Consider the following 18,790-nt stretch of genomic DNA (forward strand, 5'->3'; position numbering starts at 1 on the left):
ACAATGGTTTTCTGGGGGTGTCAATTTCAACTGTTACCCTCCCAAACAGGCACTATTTATATACTATAATAGAATTTTTGATATACAATCTTGAGTATTATCAATAGTAATTAAATCAATTGCAAGGGAGATAACTTCATATTACATGCATATTTTGTATACAAATATAAGTCTTCTAATATTAGACAATTACATAAAATATATTCACTTTTACTAATTCAAATGACATTCATTGAATCATAATTAAATGTCGGTAAAATATATCAATCATATCATTCTATGGGAATAGGCCATGATCCATAATCTGATACATGATATCTCTCTATATGTACAGTCATGTGAATCTGTAAATTATTTAGATATCATAAATACCTTCTGTTTTGTCATAAAACAATATTTACATATAAAATATCAAAGCGAGACAAAGGTATATTTTGCTATTTACATGTAACTTTTATATTTGATGTCTCACCCTCACTAAATACATTTATTCTATAGAAGTAATTGTGCTAAGGAAATTATCTAATGCAGAATTACTGGGTAAACATTTTAATAAATAAATTAGATATATTGCTAATATTAATAGTAAACATTCAGAGGAAATGTCAGTCTTAGATCAGTGTTAGGTATTTGTCAGGTCTGTCATACATGTACATATATACTGTGACTGCTCAAATCAAGATCATGACAAAGAGTAACCAAAATCTAAGAACTTTTAGAAGGAAAACCTTGCTAACCAATCCAAACACAGAATAGAAAACTAAAACACCAATAGGATTAAAAGATATACATGTATCTAATATATAAAAACATTTTATGTTCTCCTTCGTTTCACTCATCCGAACATAAAGTATTTCTATTCTAAGTATTTTATCAATAACAACAACACAGGTGTTAGAGTGAGTGAGCTATCAACCAGTTTATTCGCCGTAATATACAATCAGCATGCGACGTTTAATAGCGATGAGCTGGAATAATAGGCCCAATAATTGTATATTTCCAAATATATCTACAAAATACAATGTAGATTTCATATATAAATACATAAAGAATACTTCATCATATCCACATGTACCTATGAACAAATACAAATAAATCGTGTTCGAAAGGGTTGATTGCTCTTCGATGACCTGTCTATACCTGATCGGTTCTATATATACTACAACCAAACAACTACTTGTATAACTGCGCTAAAAGAAGTAGTCCGTAAAAAATACAACTTACAGAAATTTATGAATCTATAAACACACACACACACAGTGCCACATAGCACAAAACAGTGCCACAGGCAAAGACACTGGAAACTGTATCGGTGGTTGCGGAGCGCGAGAACACCTAGGTCAGGTTATCCTGGTACAAATTATCTTAGATACGAAACTCTCCGGAACCGTGCCATATCGTCCGCCATTGTCGATTGTGACGATTTGTTGTTCTCTCAAGAAAATTCCGGTCTTCAGCAACTTTGAACAGCATGTTAGGCAGATCTTTCTTTGCGGACATGGACAATGATCCATTTTTTGAGTACGTAGATTGATAAATTTTTCTCACCTTTGTAAAGTATGTGTAATAAACAAGATGTTATAGTTTCATTTTTACCTTTTGTGTCTATGTATAAACATCATATGTAAATCCCTGCTTCATATAAGTTGAGCTACAACAATACACGATGGAAAATGAATTTATTGAAAAGTTATTCAATTTGTCTATTTATCTGTATAAGGCATTTCCTTCTAGAGTATTTATACTGTCTTTCGGGCCATGTATTTGTTGTAAATCATAGATGTGAGGTATTATCCCAAAGCACTGTTAAAACTTGTATTATAACCAGCAGATAACTAGTGTCGAATCATAGCTGCATGTATACAAACTTTTCTGGACATTAAAGATTAGATGAATAAGCAATGTATTAAAATTAGAGTTGCTAGAATACTTGTAAGTAAAATAGAATACTTAAAAAATATAAGCTCTGCTATTTCGATTTGAACCTACAAATATGCAAATTTTATAAGGCATTTGTTCTTTACTTTGTAATCCTGCCTGCATGTTTTTTCAACATGTTTCAGAATCAGTGTTATAGTTAATATATCTTAAATAATGAATATACTTATGAAATTCTTATATTTACATAATATATACTACAGATTGAATATATCCTGTTTGGTTTAATAAGTCTTCATTTTAATTCAGATATAAAACAATTTGATTGTAGAGGTCACAGGGAACATATGAGGAACATGAACCGGATGTTCCAGGATCCCTTTGGAATGTTTGGAGGCCATCCCATGTTACAAGGACCTGGAAGAAGTGATCCACAGAGAGGGACAAGAGCCGTCACTCAGTGGAATCCCGCCGAAATGTCGCCGTTTGGGTTTGGCAACATGTTTGGAAGCATGTTCATGAACATGAATGGCATGATGTCAAATATGGAAAGATCATTTGTAAGTACATTATGTAAAGTTGGATATCACCGTATTTTCCCGACGACTCGTCAATGCGGGCGACTTGTCGAATTGCTCATTTTTGGCCAAAATTTTAACAAAATCCTACGATATGTCGATTCAGACCATACATCGATCTTATCACTTCAAAATGGCGTATAAAACTGCAGTTACATTATCAGTGTATGATGCATCGATGTCCCCGATATTGCTACCAATTATTATCAATGATTAACAGTTAAACAATTACGCTTGATACTTATGCATCATATTTTCAAATACTGGCAACATCTACAAAGTCGCTTGCATTTTAAACAATTCCCAATATCGCGTGTTATGCAAAACTAAACTTACTTTGTCAGAAATATTTTATTCCCAAGGATTAAAATAATTATCCACTCTGACTATCGTCAGTGTATTCGCCATTACGTAACCAGCCACCTGTTGACTCGGCGCGTGGTCAATGTTTGTTTAACAATTTCCGGTGTCATGAGCATGCACCTGTCTCGTGTCGGACCTCAAGTGCAGAAAGCTTAGCAATTACTATATGATTTGATGAAACTTGTTTAATTTATATCCATGCAGTAATGCAGTTACACACTATTGTTTTACATAGACACTGTCAGAAATAGATCGATCATTTGTATGACTTGATAATGACGTTATACGACAAACATACATTTCCAAAAAAAATTTACCTAACAATAATCAAAGAATTGGACAATAATTAATCAATGAACTATAACCACTCTTATAACCGATTACGTATTTTAAGATTGAATTTGACCATAAAATATTTCTGATTTATACTTTCCACTAACAACTCTTTACTAATAAAATAATTAAATTTAAAAAACATCCCCCGGACCTACTGCAATATTTTCTTCCATTCAAATTTGGTTTCAATTTTACTGCGCAATGTTATCTTCCTACTAGTGATACATAGAACCATGTGACGATGTGTTTATAAAAACGGAATGGTAAAACTTTTAATTGATTAAAGACAATGTAACATTTTTTAATAACTGTTGTTATTATTATGTATTTAAGTGTTAACAGAAGAGTGAAATGATAATTATTAAAGATGAACAGTGAATTCAACAACGTAATTCAATCACACAGCCAACTCAAGATGATTAAAACCAAGATTTTAAATGCTATTTTTAACAATTTTCTGACCTCGAGCCTACGACAAGTCGAACAAGACGATAAGTCGGGTGCTCTGCTTCAGAGAAAAAAAATACCGACTAATCGTCGGAAAAATACGGTAACCACAAAATTATTAAAAAATTTAAACAGCAACAATAATCAATTGTTTTATAATATGCTTTACAGTTTGCATCATTTTTTTATTCAGGAAACTGCAAGAAATGATCCCAATGCCCAAATGTTTTCCCAGTCATCTGTGTATTCATACACAAATACGGGAGGGGAGGGAAGCAGGCCCAGGGTCTACCAAGCAACATCCTCTGTCAGACAAGGGCCAGGAGGGGTTAGTATGATGGAGATAACCCATAAAATTTGATATAGTTTTTGAGGATCATTCCTTCACCCTAAATCTTTCAGTTTGAACTCCGTGTTACTTTGAATGACCTGTCCTATGATATGAAATAGGATGAATTGCAGTATACTGGGTATGTCAGAATTATCATCAATTCAAGTACATAAACATTACAAGCATTTTGAATAATGTATTAAACCTAGATAAAAAAAAAAAAAAAATTAAAAATTAATGCTTTTGCATGAACCGGTATTTCCTCCATACTAGTAAACTACAAGATTTCGCTATTATTTACGATGACTTTTATACTTTTTAATTTAATAAATATTTGTCATTGACCTTTTTGCTTTGTCCTTAGGGTTTACTACATGTTTTTTCTATTCAACTTTAATTAAGAGGGTTATGATTGGGTTTATAAGTACTTTTTACATAGTTATAATGTGTTATATTACAGGTTAAAGAGACCAGAAAATCAGAAAGAGATTCTGAGAGGGGCACAGAGAAGATGGCGATAGGTCATCACATCAGAGATCGGGCTCATGTGGTTGAGAGGACCAGACGCAGGGGCGGGGATATTGAGGAAAACCAAGAGCTCATCAATTTGGATGAAGGTAAATCATAATCATCGTGTTGAAAAGATATTGTTCAAATTTCTTTTTCATTAGAACAGAATTTAATGTAGAATTAGTCTTCAAGCAGTTTGCTGTAAGTAAATGTACAAATTGGATGTACAAAATGTTTACAGAATAGTTAAAGTGTATAAACATCAGATCTTAATTTTTAACAAAAAAACTTGTAGGTGAGAAGGAGAGTTTTGACAGAGAATTTCAAGAAAAGTCCAAGGAATCCATGAGGGGGCTGGAATACAGGCGCAGAGGTGAAAGGTCCGACAGGAGAGCCTTGCCTGAGCCCACACAGAGGCGGGGCTATCGTGACCGTGAAGGAAGAGAGAAAAACTAATAATGGTGTGTATATTTGCGCAGTGTTTGTGTTCATGATGTACAGGAGTATGAATATAAGTTCTACTCAATACGCAATATGATACATTTCTACAAGAACCCGTATCTTCAACACCAACACAAGAAACATGCCGGTATTTAAAAGAATTGCCATAGCATTTAGCATGATTTAGTGTTAGTTTTTCTATGGTAAAAGATCTAGACAGCATTGGCTGTCTTACAATTTGCTGCATTCAGCAATTCTTGTCCATCCGAGAATTTAAAGTTATTTTTCTTCTTCCTTTTTTCAGGCACAAATGTTTTGTTTGAAAGAACTGTGTGTGAGATGAATGCTACAGAAAAAAAACCTGGTGATTATTATTTATATTTATGTGAACTTTTACATGAAGAAATCTGTTGGAAGAGAGGAAGATTTGTCATGGTTTGATTTGCAGGAACGTCTGCCACGGTTGTTTCAGCTTCTTGTGCAGATTTTATTGTTGTCTCATTTTTTAACAATTGATCTTGTTTGGATATTGAATACAAAAGCCAATTCAAACAGACCACATGGGAGGAAGAGAGGATAATGCAACAGATTTTTCTTCGTGTTTTGTGCAGATTGAAATCCGTCCTTGAACTCCTTTCTGTTGCATTCATCATCACGCAACCTATGGTGGATCTGGCGTTTGTTTTTTGTTTTCATGCAAACATTTATTAATGACCACAATTATTTAAGATGTAGATTTAGAACTATGTCTTTATATCACTTGTAAATAGTATTTAATGTATTTGATTAACACTTCATCAGACTTAGTTTGTGGACTTGTGCTAGTGGTGTGTTTTTTGCTAAAGATCTATGTATCTATACATTACTCAAGAATGTCTTTGAAGACTAAACTAACATTGTAGCAAGGTGAAAATATTCTACAAATCTGTTACATTAGAGTGTGCCAAGTTATACTAATTATTATTTGCATTATTATTGTATTTTTTTTTCTTTTTTATTCTAACATTTTACTAATCCAAAGCCAGCTCACAAACTTTGAAAAAAACAAACCTAATTACAGGGAAAGCATCTTAAAGCTCTTAAACATTCCTGTGTTTTGATGCTGCCTATGAATTACATTCCCAATTTGTACAGTATACTTAACTTCACTGTTGACTTGGCTCACACAAGCTCAAACTTGGTCATTTGTATTCTTGTCTGCTATGGAAAGCTCATGATTTATTTGTTTCTTAGTGATGAGCTTATACTTATAGTTTTCTAGCACTCACTAGCTGATGAACACTTTGAAAACATTACGGCTAAATTATAAATTTCTTTTGTCAATGTTGAAACAACAAATGATATTTTTTTCCTATAGTGATTTCTGGGAAATCCATCCTAATTCAAATCTACAACCTTGTATTATATGTAAAAATGCACATTGTTTTTCTTCTGAATAAAGTAGAAACAAGCAACATGCTAGTATGTTCTTTATTGAAGCCATTCAAATATCAGGAATGTGGTATGAAGGAAATGGCATTAAAGAAAATATTACAGGATCTCATGATACAGAAATTTAGTTGTTTTTCAGATAGTAATTAGTCACTTTGTGAGTTCCGTTTTTTTTTTTAAATATTTTGTAATAATATGGACATAATGTTGAGATGTGCATACTCATAGAAAATTTGATCGATTTTCTGGAAATTATGCTCCTTTTTAGCACGAAAGTTATGCCAGTATTGAATGTACCGGTATCACTGATTGATCACCGAGGCAGTCTGACTGCAGCTTCTGTAAGAACGCAGTACTGCATGGATTCAAAAAACTTTTGTAGCAATGAAGGATATAATGAGCACATGGAGATATGCATATTACCAGCAAATTCAAAGTTGATTATTTTAAGGTCTTTCAATTGTCGCATGACGTCATTGGGAGCATTCCAAAATATTTTACCGTTATCGGTTATAATATTAGTGTTATGTGATGCATGGTTTTGCCAATATTTCTTAATTTAACTTGTGTTTTTCACATTTTAAGCTATGAAAAGTGAAAAGACACTAATGTTTAACAATTTATAGAGGGTAGTTTGAGTTGAAATCGCTGAATTCAATGAAAAACTGATAAAACCATACGTATATAGGAAAAGTTGACAGAGACTACAATTCATTATTTTTCACCTGGCTAGGTAAACATTTCTTTGCAGATTTCAATATGATACAATATGAGTTACAAATGTACTAATTTTCAGTGAGTTTGCACCATTATTTCAAAAGTTATAGATGTTTAATGTTGCTAAACGGTACTTATTCATGGTTGAAAAATTGTATCAAAATTCACTCTTAATGTGATGGCTTTCATACTGGCAAGTTTAAATGGCTTTTAAATGTTAAAATACCTAAAATAAAGGATTGCGATTATTTTCTTTAAAAAATTGCTTTATTATATAGAAATCAGTAAAAAAAAATATGTGATGTTTGATTGGAGAGCAGTCATCGCTATAATTGCCTTGATAGTGTACCTGTGTTAGCTCCTACAGCATGAACAAAATATTTGCAACATACCAATATTTAAGTTCAATTTGAATGTTTACATATTAATCTTCAAATTAAACAAATATTTCACGAATTTAACCATAAAAACATCGAGGGTGGAGAAACCTTAATGGGAGTAATTCCCCTTTCATATTATCATTCATTTTGTGAAGCATTTAGCATTGTATGAGAATCAGTGGCATAGCTATAAGCATAGTTTGTTGTGTACTGGCTGGCAGGGGGTCTTGAGGTCCTTTACATCCAGGACCCTCTCATTTATTGTTTCTGCAATGCTCGATATACCTTAATTTATATACCAACATGAAAATGATTCTATTAAAAGAAAGTATTTTATTAATGTCAAGATAAATTCAGCACACTATTTTGGTTAACTATCATATTTCCAACAAAAATCAGCATTCTTGAGAAATTTTGAGCAGTTTGCTTGTATAATGCTCTATGCTACAAAGACACATAGATCACACAAATACTCTCCACTGATCACAGTGTAAGATTTCTATGACCAGTATCATTCATGTGTGAACATTTTATCAATACAGCAGCAAAAGCAAAATATCAGCAAACGAAAACGTACATGTATACACATATAAAAATATAACATTTTAAAAAACAATATTCTCTGTGTAAAATGGAATCTATAATATGTTAACTTTTATATACAATAGTGATCAGATGCCGTATAAGAAATACCTGAGAATTTCTCAGCTGTAGAGGGATTCTTATGTTAATTGTCTTTGTTGAGCTTTATATTGCTGTTTGTTTAAATTGTACCAATTAAGAGTCACATTGCAGGATCAGCATATATTTTCCCTCAAAATCTGAATATACCCGTACTGATAAACTGGTTTCACAGTAGTTGTGAATCTAATATACCGTATGTCAGTTAATATTTACAGAATTATTTCTGTAATTTTTGGTAAAAATGCTGCTAGAGCTCTTCTTTTATTCCAAGCACTCGAAAAATTTCCTGGATATCCATATGGTCACTGGGATTTTCTTGTTTGTATGATACTAACACTTCTCCTCCTGAAGAAAACCATGGTATAAAATGTAATTATTTCTTAAAACAAAAAATATGAAAGCTAGCAATGGCTTCCTTTATCAGTAAAGATTCAATTGAGATGTATTAAAAAAAACTCACCTGGTGCTACAACAAGGGTGCCACCATTTTGGAAACCATCTCCTCTAAAATCTCCAGATATATTTTCTTGTTTGGCCTTAAAGAATTGTAAAGTGTGTGTTATTACATGTCTCAGCATGAAACATTTTTTGTACCTTAATTGTATTGTACAAGTCTCTGTTAAATGCTATACACATATGTAGCACTCACTCCATGCATGGTCAGCTAGGGTGGGTGGGTCCAGAACCCAACCTCCCTCTCCCAATTAGATGCACAGTTAAATTACTTAAGGAATGAATTTACCTATGTTATACAATATAACTTAACTTTGAGCAGTTTACGCTTTATATAAATAACGTAGGCAAGTTATATTATATGATATATATGAATTTGTTTAGCCAATCAAATGAGACATTACAATCTGAATTAAATTATCATAATTTGACAAAAAGTCCCCCCCCCCCCCTCCCTCTTTCCCCCCAATCACTTTCTCATTAGTGATCCTATTGCATTATCTTACAAAACTCACTTTCATCGTTTAACAGTCGCATATAGATGTAAGATATATTGCAATACTTAATGCATTTGAATTGCACAACTGTCATTTTAGAACATACAACTACTTTTTCATACGCGATTATTTTGTCGGCAGTTTATGATTCAAATCTAAATTTTTTTGATTGCACAAATATTTTGTCACTGCTGCTTGTGCGCCATTTGTGAAATGGCCTTAACCAAGTGTGAAATAACAGTTTACTTGTAAAGTACTGGTCATGGATATATATGAATCTAATATTTAGTATGCATCAATATTTTTCATTCATGATCAAGCCAGTTTATTGTTTTTAGAAACAAGATCATCATGGAATACTAGTATATATTTACATTCCACATATTTTTTGCTTGTAAAGTGTGTTGAAAGCTACGGCAGTTATAACACTGTAATGCACACAGGGTACTCAAAGGTTAAAATGACTAGTTTTATTATGACGTCACAAACGTTGAACGCTGTAAACTGCAACTTCACAAGCGAAAATAAAAAATCACGCTTGCGGCTGTTACTGTGGCTCTTCCATTAATATGAACTTACCCTTAGGATAAGATAGGAATTTTAAGGTATAAATCACATTTTCAGACAAGGCATGAAGTTAAAATAATGTAAATATAAGCATTAAATCATGATTTTTTGAAGTATACAGTCTCATAACTGCAGCGATGCTTGCATACAAATTTTCAATTTGTATGCACACACCGCTGCAGTTATGAGACTGTATACTTCAAAAAATCATGATTCAATGCTATAATAAATACAGTTAAACTTCTATATCTCGAACACTGATATCTCTATTACTATGTCGAAGTGATTTGTAAGTCCCAACCACTTATTTTTAAACTATTTTACCCTCGATATCACAAATATTTGGATATCTCGAAGTTTTAAAACGGTCCCATCTACCAGTAGTTCGAGATAACGAAGTTTGACTGTATTACATATATCAAAAATAAATCTGTATATGTGTATGTTACCTTGTTTAAAGCTTCTCTAGATGACTTGGAAAGAACTGAAGGAAATATACTTAAAACATTTAACCTAAAATTAGAGAAAAAATTACATGTAGTTAAAATATACTGGTAACTTTATAATAATCTCAAGGTGGCTGACTGACGCTAGGTGATGTCACAATAAATGTATTACAACACTATATATATATGTCAATATGTTTTCCTGCTATTTTTTGTTTTGTTTCTATCTTCTAACATTATGTAGTGAGCATCTTAAACATGTATATCTTATCAAAAATAGTATATTTCACATTGGAACGCCTGTAAATACTGTTTGCACTGAATTAATCAAATCAGCTTTTATATACATGTAGTTACCTTTTAAATCCTAGCTTCTTGTAACATTGCTTTTTTGTATCAATGTAAAGTTCTGGAAAAAATGAATATGAAGCTTTATAAATAACAGATTCATGATTAAATTCAGCTTCCTTCTGCTGGAGAAGAGGGGACTCTGCATGATTTTATAACCAATATACATGTAACCGGTAATTTAATAAATAATAGTAACCAGTAAGTTAGCAATGTCAATATAAGCACAATGATAATTGAGAAAAATGGCAAGCAAGAACTATAGTTGAGAGTCCTTTGACAAATAATGGTGTTGCACAACATGTTATCAAAGAACTATTGGTGACGTTCTTTAGTGATCCAATGAAACTACTTTAGCATCAAGTGCTGGGCAAACATTCAATCACTTAACGGGGCTAATTGGATGTCATCTCCAGCTTCTGATTGTGACAAAGAGTCTGCAGCTTTTTTTATCTAATGCATTTGTATATTTCTCTCTGACTGCTCCTGAGCTCAGGTAAATAGAGATAATGGATGAGGGTAATCATTGATTTGCACTGGTGAATACCATTTAAGATCCCAGGAGATGAAATATGCCAGGATGGAATCAAAGGCTATAAATGGCATTAGACCTGCAAGTCTATGGAAAGGAGGCGCATGAAGGATGAGGACCAAGGGGTGTAATTTTATACATAAAAAATAAAAATAAAATTTTTGATCTCAAATCGTGTATAAGTCCCTTTAACTACTGTATCATATTACAATGTACATTGTCCAGCTAGCAAATTATATATATGATTCAAAAATTTAACATACCTCCATTAAAGAAGTCTCCCTGGATGAACTGTTCCAGACCCACTTCCTCCAAGCCAATACCAACAAGACGGACATTGTTGGCGTCGAGCTGAGGTTTGATGAGACTGAGCTGCTTGGCACTCAGTCGACAGAAGGGTCATCCAAACCGCCTCAAAAAGGTGATCACACATGCCTGCTTCTGCCAGAAGCTCTCCAGAGCAATGTTCTTAAATGTACAAATGTTATACATATTTCAGATAAATTAAGAATATTAACACATTAATGTATATCATATTGGTTAATACAGTCTGACTGACATAACTCAAAGCTCCAGTGGTCAAATATCTGATCAATCAATAGAGAATTTTAGCCTGGGTGAAGTTGATCTTTTCACCCATACTGGTTATCACATAAACTATATACATCATGAATGTATATATGTATACTAAAGAAGCACAAATTTTCGTTGGATTAAAACTTTGTTGTTTTTTAACCAAGTACAATTTCATTGGCATTTAATTATGTCATATATCGTAATCGCTATGATGTATGCGTATCAACTCATGTATTCATGAATAATTGGGTTAAAATTAAAAATTCATCATGGATTTTAATTAATTATTTTACTGCCAACGAAAATAACGAAATAAAATCCTCAACAAATATTTCTGCTTCTATGTACAGTAAATCAAATCTGATAAATGCAAATTATGTCAATCACAATTACAAGATTAAATAAAATTACCATTGTATACTCATTTAATCATCTGACGGTACATGTACATGTACATCTATGCGTCAATCACCATCTGATCACAGTTGGTACCATTCATACAAATAAATATGCAAATATATCTACCAATAAGCTCTCTCTCTCTCTCTCTCTCTCTCTCCAAGTTGACATATTTCTGACTTACCTCACCTGTTGAGACGCATTTGACGAGATTTTTGGCAATTTTAGCTAACTCCATATCTCCTATTTTTTGCTGATTTCCGAGCTGTATTTGGAGTATGCGACTTGAAAGTCTAAATATTTGTTCTGTCAATTTATATAACACATAGAGGAATATAACGAACCACTCATAAAGCGCCGTTTTCATTCTCACATTAGAACACACGTGAGTAAATTCATAATAAACAGAAGGGGGCGTGTCTATTGTTTCTTCTATCCCGCCTAATATTGTTACAAACCGTGATTGTCCATCAAAAGCTTCGAATTCTTAAACACGAAAGTCCGAAAACACTAATTGGGGTGTCTATACCATACCAAACTTATCACGAAAAATGGGTCGGTACGTGCAGATAAGAAATCAAATATGAACCGCTTTTGACGGAAATTGAAAGGGAGGTGCAAACTTTACATGTATGGTCAACAAATGACATCCGATATTAAAACACTACATTTATTTCTTTCGAAATCATTTCGACGACATTTATACTTAAAATCTTTGAGCAGTAGATACGCAAATAGTTTTACTCTGGTAAAAAAGTATAAACATTAAACACAAATGCATATGTGTCCCGTTTTAAATAACACCTCCCCATGTTGATGTTTGCACCTTGCAGAGGTGACTCTGAATTCGGATAAGCCATAAGGACAGCGGTATCAACATGGTGGTGGACAAAGTCCAAAAGTGATGACAACAAATGGTAAAAGTGGTTTAAATTTAAACTTTGAAATTGCGATTTTATGTGTAAAAATTAAATCATTTGATTAAAAGGAATATATGAAAGGTCTTTATATGCATATTATATGATCGATAGATGACACCATGCACATACCTTTTCTTAAATTTGCATTCAATTTACATTTTGTTCCTACATTTTAAAATGCTGGCAGTCTGTTAATAGAATTGACAGACAAAAATGTACGAGTTTGATGGGTATAGCAATTAAAAGTGCTAGAAGTTTTAATTAGTATGTGTGAAACATTTATAAAGAAATATCATGTAAATCTGTGACAATTGATTTATGTACATGTATTTTACTTATAAAGGGCTCCACTTTTTGATTGACCCTGTAGCAGAAGATGTCAAGGTCGTTTGTCATCTCCTTACATATCTGGAGAATGTCAAGGACAAAAGTGATCTCCACAACAACGATGAGTTTTTGGTTGCCACCCTCAACTTTCTGCAGGGCATGGAACAGTACTATGGAGCCACAAGAGCTCACAGTGTGTCAAACTGGATGTTGTTTCTACGCCAGCTCCTTGCAATAATATCCGACACAGTCTTTATCAAATTGTCCTGCACAGTTTGTGAGGTTGCTGTGGAAACAGCAGTAACTGTTCCTTGTAGAATTAGAACAAATCTCAACAATTTGGGTTTGCGGTTGAATAACATTTGTAGTGTTGTGAGACTTTTGCAAAGAGAAGCCTCAGAAATATGTGATAGCCAAAGAAGAGGCTCTGAAAATGGTCACAACCCTGTTGCATTGTGGGATGAAGATATGGTGGCCTTGATAATGCAGTCCCGTCAAGTGCAGGATTTGATTCAAGGCTGTGAGGTTCTTATGTCATCTGTGGTACAAGTTATTGAAGCAAAGGCAGATAAAGACAAGAAGTTCTTCAACTCTATGTCGTTTTCAATTGGAGCTGTGTGTTTAGGTAAATATGATGTAAAAAGATCATGATGTGATATGCCAAAGTTATAAAAAGAAGATGGGGGAACAAGATAGCACAAATGCCCATTTGGTTTTGTCGTAAAAAAAAATATACAAGATGATGTTATATTTCAAGTTAACAAAAGTACAATTTCTAACTATATTCAGTTTTGAATATTTTAACAAACAATAAGAAAAAAAAACTAGAGCAAAGCTCGTTGCAAAGCAACGAGTGGGTCTTCCGTTAATGTCGAAAGTAAAGCTGGAAGTTCCTGTAAGAAGCAGAACTCTTAAACCAATAACAAGAGTAACTAAACTAAAAAATATGAAAAAAATCGAATTATTCCTGGTACGACTTAACAAAATACGAATCATTTTAAGTACGACTTAACAAAAACCTTTCCAATTTCAAGAACGACTTAACAAAAATCCGAATGTGTTCAAGTACGACTTTGCAATTATTTTTGGTACGAGTTAATTTTACTTTGAACATAACGCTATTTTTTAAACCAAGGACGCGGAATCAAAATTTCCGGAAAAATCAATTTTTAAACCCTGATATCTCTGTAATGCATCGTCCGATTTTAAAACGGTTTTCAGTGTTAGATTCAGCTTAATAAGCTCTACAAAACACATATTCATCTTTTATTGGATCAGAAAATTCATTTTTTCGAAAAATTTGTTTCACTTCCGGTTTCGACCGGAAGTGACAGATTTTTATTTAGAGCCTTATTACAGAGGTAAATCGACCAAATCATAACCATTGAAAATTTTAAGTCTCTATCTTATAGCGTTTTTGAGAAACTCCGCGGACAAAATGACTTTTTGAAAGTTTTAAAATTGACGTTACGTCAAAACGGAAGTAACGTTGTCAAGAAAACTTAAACATCTTTGAGGGATAATAGTTACACATTATCTCTAAAAGTTTCAATAAAATCGGTTGGAAACTTTTTGAGTTATAAAGCCGAGAAGGAGTCAGAAAAAAAAAGAAAAAGTATAATAATAATAACTAGAGCAAAGCTCGTTGCAAAGCAACGAGTGGGTCTTCCGTTAATGTCGGAACTAAAGCTGGAAGTTCCTGTAAGATGCACATCTCTTAAACCAATAACAAGAGTAACTAAAATAAAAAGATGAAAAAATCGAATTATTCCTGGTACGACTTAACAAAATCCGAATGATTTTAAGTACGACTTAACAAAAAAAAAATCCGAATGTGTCCAAGTACGACTTAACAATAATTTTTGGTACGAGTTAATATTACTTTGAACATAACGCTATTTTTTAAACCAAGGAAGCGGAATCAAAATTTCCGGAAAAATCAATTTTTAAACCCCGATATCTCTGTAATGCATCGTCCGATTTTAAAACGGCTTTCAGTGTTAGATTCAGCTTAATAAGCTCTACAAAACACATATTCGTTTTTGATTTGATCAGAAAATTCATTTTTTCGAAAAATTTGTTTCACTTCCGGTTTCGAGCGGAAGTGACAGATTTTCATTTCGAGCCTTATTACAGAGGTAAATCGATTAAATCATAACCATTGAAAATTTCAAGCCTCTATCTCAAAACGTTTTTGAGAAACGCCGGGGACAAAATGACTTTTTGAAAATTTTAAAAATGACGTTACGTCAAAACGGAATTGACGTTGTCAAGAAAACTTTAACATCTTTGAGGGATAATAGTTTCACATTATCTCTGAAAGTTTCATTAAAATCGGTTGGAAACTTTTTGAGTTATAAAGCCGAGAAGGAGTCAGAAAAAAAAAGAAAAAGTATAATAATCATAAAAAGAAACCGAAGAATAACAAGAGGGTCTTCCGTTAAAAACGGAAGACCCTAAAAAGAAACCGAAGAATAACAAGAGGGTCTTCCGTTGAAAACGGAAGACCCTAATAAATTCGAAAGTTTTGGTGGTATCGAACCCACAACCTAAAAACCCTAGCACTGTAATGTTACGTAATGTCTGGTGCTCTAACCACCGAGCCATTTCAGTCACAACAAACTTCATTGTTAAATGCTAAATGCAACTTCAACCACGAATTTACGGACTTGTACGGTAGTATTTCTCTAAAATGTTTAATTGTTTGGAAACAAAATGACATTTTTAAAGTATAGTGGGTCATCTCTCCACGTTTTTGTTGATTGAAATCGGTTTGATTCCCTTTGAACCTTATGTAGACTATGACAAAAATATGGAGCCCAGACCTACTCTACAAAAGAAAAGGCATTGAAGTTCTAAAAATGACACTATTTGGAGGTTTTGACACGCTTACTCCAGTTTAAATCAACCTATTTCAAATATTAAATATATTTAAAGGTTATAAATCGATGTTATGGTAAATATACATTGTTTTCAATAATTTAGAAGGAAATTATGGGATTTGTAGATATTTTAATTTCATAGTATCTTACCTATCCTCATATGGGCAGTTTACATGCCTTATTCACCCATCTTCTTTGTTATTTTAAAGTCTATAAAACCATTTCTTTGTTATTTTGTTCATTCCGTACATTTCTGATTTTGCATATTCTAATAGAAAGCAAATAAAAATTTCGCTCAGTTTTAAAGGATGTCCTTTCTTCAACAGTGTTTTTAATTTACATGACCATGAACTCAATACAGTTGAATACATTTCTGTTTATAGGGAACTTTGCGTGGAATGTCTGGAAGGGAAGTTCAACAGAACAGCTGATATCTACAGGTATGTGGTCATTGTGTACAGGCTTCTCGGCAGCTGTTCTCCAGATACCGCGTGTACGACTCTCAGATCTCACCAATCAGCTTCAACAACATCGCAAGGCTCGAGAAAAAGTGAAGGAAGTCACTCACTGCTGGATGGACAGTGATAAATTCTCGTACGCCAAACTTGTCCGACCACCAGTCAAGCAAGAGAATGGAGAACCTGGGTTTCTAATGGGGAAGGCCCAGAGTATAGATTCTAATTGTCGATAGGGCATTGGAGTTTGATATTGATTTGTTGCCATGGATTTTGCGTGTCTCTGTGATGAAAGTTGACCCCTCCTCCTTCACTCAAAATTTTTTTTATTCAGTAGAGGTAAACTTTCATTTCAGAAACAAGTAACTGTGGTGTTAAGGGTGATACAATTTACATGTGGGTTTTGAATATACTGATATTCATAAATATATATTATTTATTTATGAGGGATATTTACTTTTAAGGGCTATTGTTTTTTTTATCTATTTTGTTACAGTAATCGATAAATACATGATATTGTGGTGAGAAGGAAAGTAGGTATACTACAGCAATTATTTATTCATTTACTATGTACTTTTAGATAGAAGTTCAGAGTTTATAAAAAGGAAAAATACATGTACAAAAATTCACATATTGAAATCTATCAATCTGTTTTAGGATACATTAATATTTTGCAGATTTTTGATATTGTCTTGATACATGATTTTACGTTAAAAAAAGATTTTAATTTTTATCTTTGTCAAAGAATGCAATATTACAATGTATGACTTGGGGCAGTTTATGCTTTATAAATTTTATATATCTTATATACTCTTGCCTTAATCTTGTACTCACATACATGTACTTATGTTTATCTTAAAAATATTATTTTGTATATAAACATGTATCTTGTCCACATATCCATTATTTTTTTTTACTACTAGTACCTTCTTTAGAATTTTTTTTAAACTATTTTTTATGTTCACAACAGGGGCCAATTTTTTTCTGTCATGAACTGGGAGTTGTTCATCAAGTTGTGTAATGCATCTGATGGGATTACTTAACATATTGATTTGATTGGATGGTTCCTTTCAATGTTTATGATTGGTTTTTGAAGGTTTGTTTAATTTGCATTGAACTGATGTGACAGATGCGTTTCATAACATGTTATTGTTGAAGTTTAATGATTGGGATGAGCCTTTTGTGTTACTCAATATTCTGTGGATGACAATGTTGACTGGTATTCTAGATCATTCAGTCGTATATATTGATCAACTTACTTAGTTCACGTAATGATTGTTGTGTTTATAAAGTATTAGCTGAAACTTTTTGGAATTATAAAACTGTGCCTAATATAAATTTGCCAAATATTGATGATACATGTATATATTTACGGTTGTGTAAATGGAAGGTTAATTTTATATATATTGTCAGATTTACATGTAAATGAAAGGTGTGCCTTATGAAAAAGTATTCAAAGGAATCATGCTTTATCATACTTTGATATATAAAATAGTTCTCTAATTCATTTATTGGCATTATATTGAAATTCATGACTGTCATCTACCTCTGAAGGAAAAAGAGCTTTGATTGTAAAAATTTTAATAGAATTTACGCAATGCATTTGATAGCAGTACATGTACTTGCTTATATTCATTTACTCAGAACTAAATACTGGTATATTTATATATGACATTTATGTGCAGTTGAATGGTATTCAAGATGATTTTATAAATAGGTATATATAACCTTGTCCGTTAAAAATTGTTTTCTTGTTGAGGTTTTATTAAAACATAGTTGAAACTCTCTTGTTTTTTCTTTTTTATTTGCAGCATTGAATATTGATCATTTTAAGCGTGTTCGTGTTCGCTTTATAGATTGTCTTGTTATTTTATTAGGAAGCTGTCAAAAGTTGTAATATTCATCAATTTGTCTTATTCATTTGCACCCAGTGGCGGTTGACCTATATGTTGTCAGAAAGACATCATTGGACACCATTTTTGGTTTTCAATCAAATTGAGACGGTGTGCAATTTCCATTGAAAAGTATAGTGTAAGTTTTTAACAACCACTTTTTTTCTGTCAACATTGGACTTCAATTGATACACCTTTTGATAATGTTTCCTGGCATGTTTTTTTTTATTAAGCAATTCTTAGCACAAATATACGGACATAACGTTCATGTATTTACATTTTTAATATTACATTTCTTTCATTTTGTTCTTACACCATCCCATGGAAAGGAGTAAAGCTGTTAATAGTGAAACAGTTATCAGTTAGAGCTGTATGTGATCTACATCTAGGTAGTCATATC

General features: G+C 32.6%; 3 protein-coding genes across 4 annotated transcripts; 2 read left to right on the forward strand and 1 right to left on the reverse strand.

The window, feature by feature from the left end:
* The first annotated feature begins 1,360 nt into the window (after positions 1–1,360).
* On the forward strand, positions 1,361–5,682 carry LOC105327806 (myeloid leukemia factor 2). Of its 2 annotated transcripts, XM_011428436.4 has the most exons (6): positions 1,361–1,521; positions 2,210–2,438; positions 3,796–3,930; positions 4,394–4,550; positions 4,739–4,904; positions 5,189–5,682. In XM_011428436.4, the coding sequence occupies exons 1-5, from the start codon at positions 1,472–1,474 to the stop codon at positions 4,897–4,899; spliced, it is 732 nt and encodes a 243-aa protein (XP_011426738.2). In that variant the 5' UTR covers positions 1,361–1,471; the 3' UTR covers positions 4,900–4,904; positions 5,189–5,682. The 2 variants fall into 2 exon arrangements, with proteins under 2 accessions (XP_011426738.2, XP_011426737.2); XM_011428435.4 differs by having other exon boundaries at positions 4,739–5,293.
* A 2,519-nt stretch (positions 5,683–8,201) lies between these two features.
* On the reverse strand, positions 8,202–12,152 carry LOC105330608 (prostamide/prostaglandin F synthase-like). Its single transcript, XM_034480211.2, is given in 6 exon segments — positions 8,202–8,441; positions 8,557–8,632; positions 10,063–10,126; positions 10,417–10,468; positions 11,203–11,407; positions 12,099–12,152. Coding segments are annotated over 6 exon segments (549 nt in total). The 3' UTR covers positions 8,202–8,343.
* A 552-nt stretch (positions 12,153–12,704) lies between these two features.
* On the forward strand, positions 12,705–16,872 carry LOC105330513 (uncharacterized). Its single transcript, XM_011432235.4, has 3 exons — positions 12,705–12,831; positions 13,178–13,786; positions 16,427–16,872. The coding sequence occupies exons 1-3, from the start codon at positions 12,819–12,821 to the stop codon at positions 16,732–16,734; spliced, it is 930 nt and encodes a 309-aa protein (XP_011430537.3). The 5' UTR covers positions 12,705–12,818; the 3' UTR covers positions 16,735–16,872.
* The last annotated feature ends 1,918 nt before the right edge of the window (positions 16,873–18,790 follow it).

This window comes from Magallana gigas, chromosome 3 (genome assembly GCF_963853765.1).
Source record: "Magallana gigas chromosome 3, xbMagGiga1.1, whole genome shotgun sequence".
In the NCBI taxonomy this organism is placed as follows: domain Eukaryota; kingdom Metazoa; phylum Mollusca; class Bivalvia; order Ostreida; family Ostreidae; genus Magallana; species Magallana gigas.

What these genes read in the sequence shown, in the direction of transcription:
- LOC105327806 (XM_011428436.4), top strand. Translation starts at nt 1,472, where the DNA reads ATGTTAGGCAGATCTTTCTTTGCGGACATGGACAATGATCCATTTTTT. An exon ending in GACAATGATCCATTTTTTGA is followed by an intron (nt 1,522 to 2,209) that starts GTACGTAGATTG and finishes ATTTGATTGTAG; the next exon opens with AGGTCACAGGGAACATATGA. An exon ending in TCAGACAAGGGCCAGGAGGG is followed by an intron (nt 3,931 to 4,393) that starts GTTAGTATGATG and finishes GTTATATTACAG; the next exon opens with GTTAAAGAGACCAGAAAATC.
- LOC105330513 (XM_011432235.4), top strand. An exon ending in AATTGGAGCTGTGTGTTTAG is followed by an intron (nt 13,787 to 16,426) that starts GTAAATATGATG and finishes TTCTGTTTATAG; the next exon opens with GGAACTTTGCGTGGAATGTC.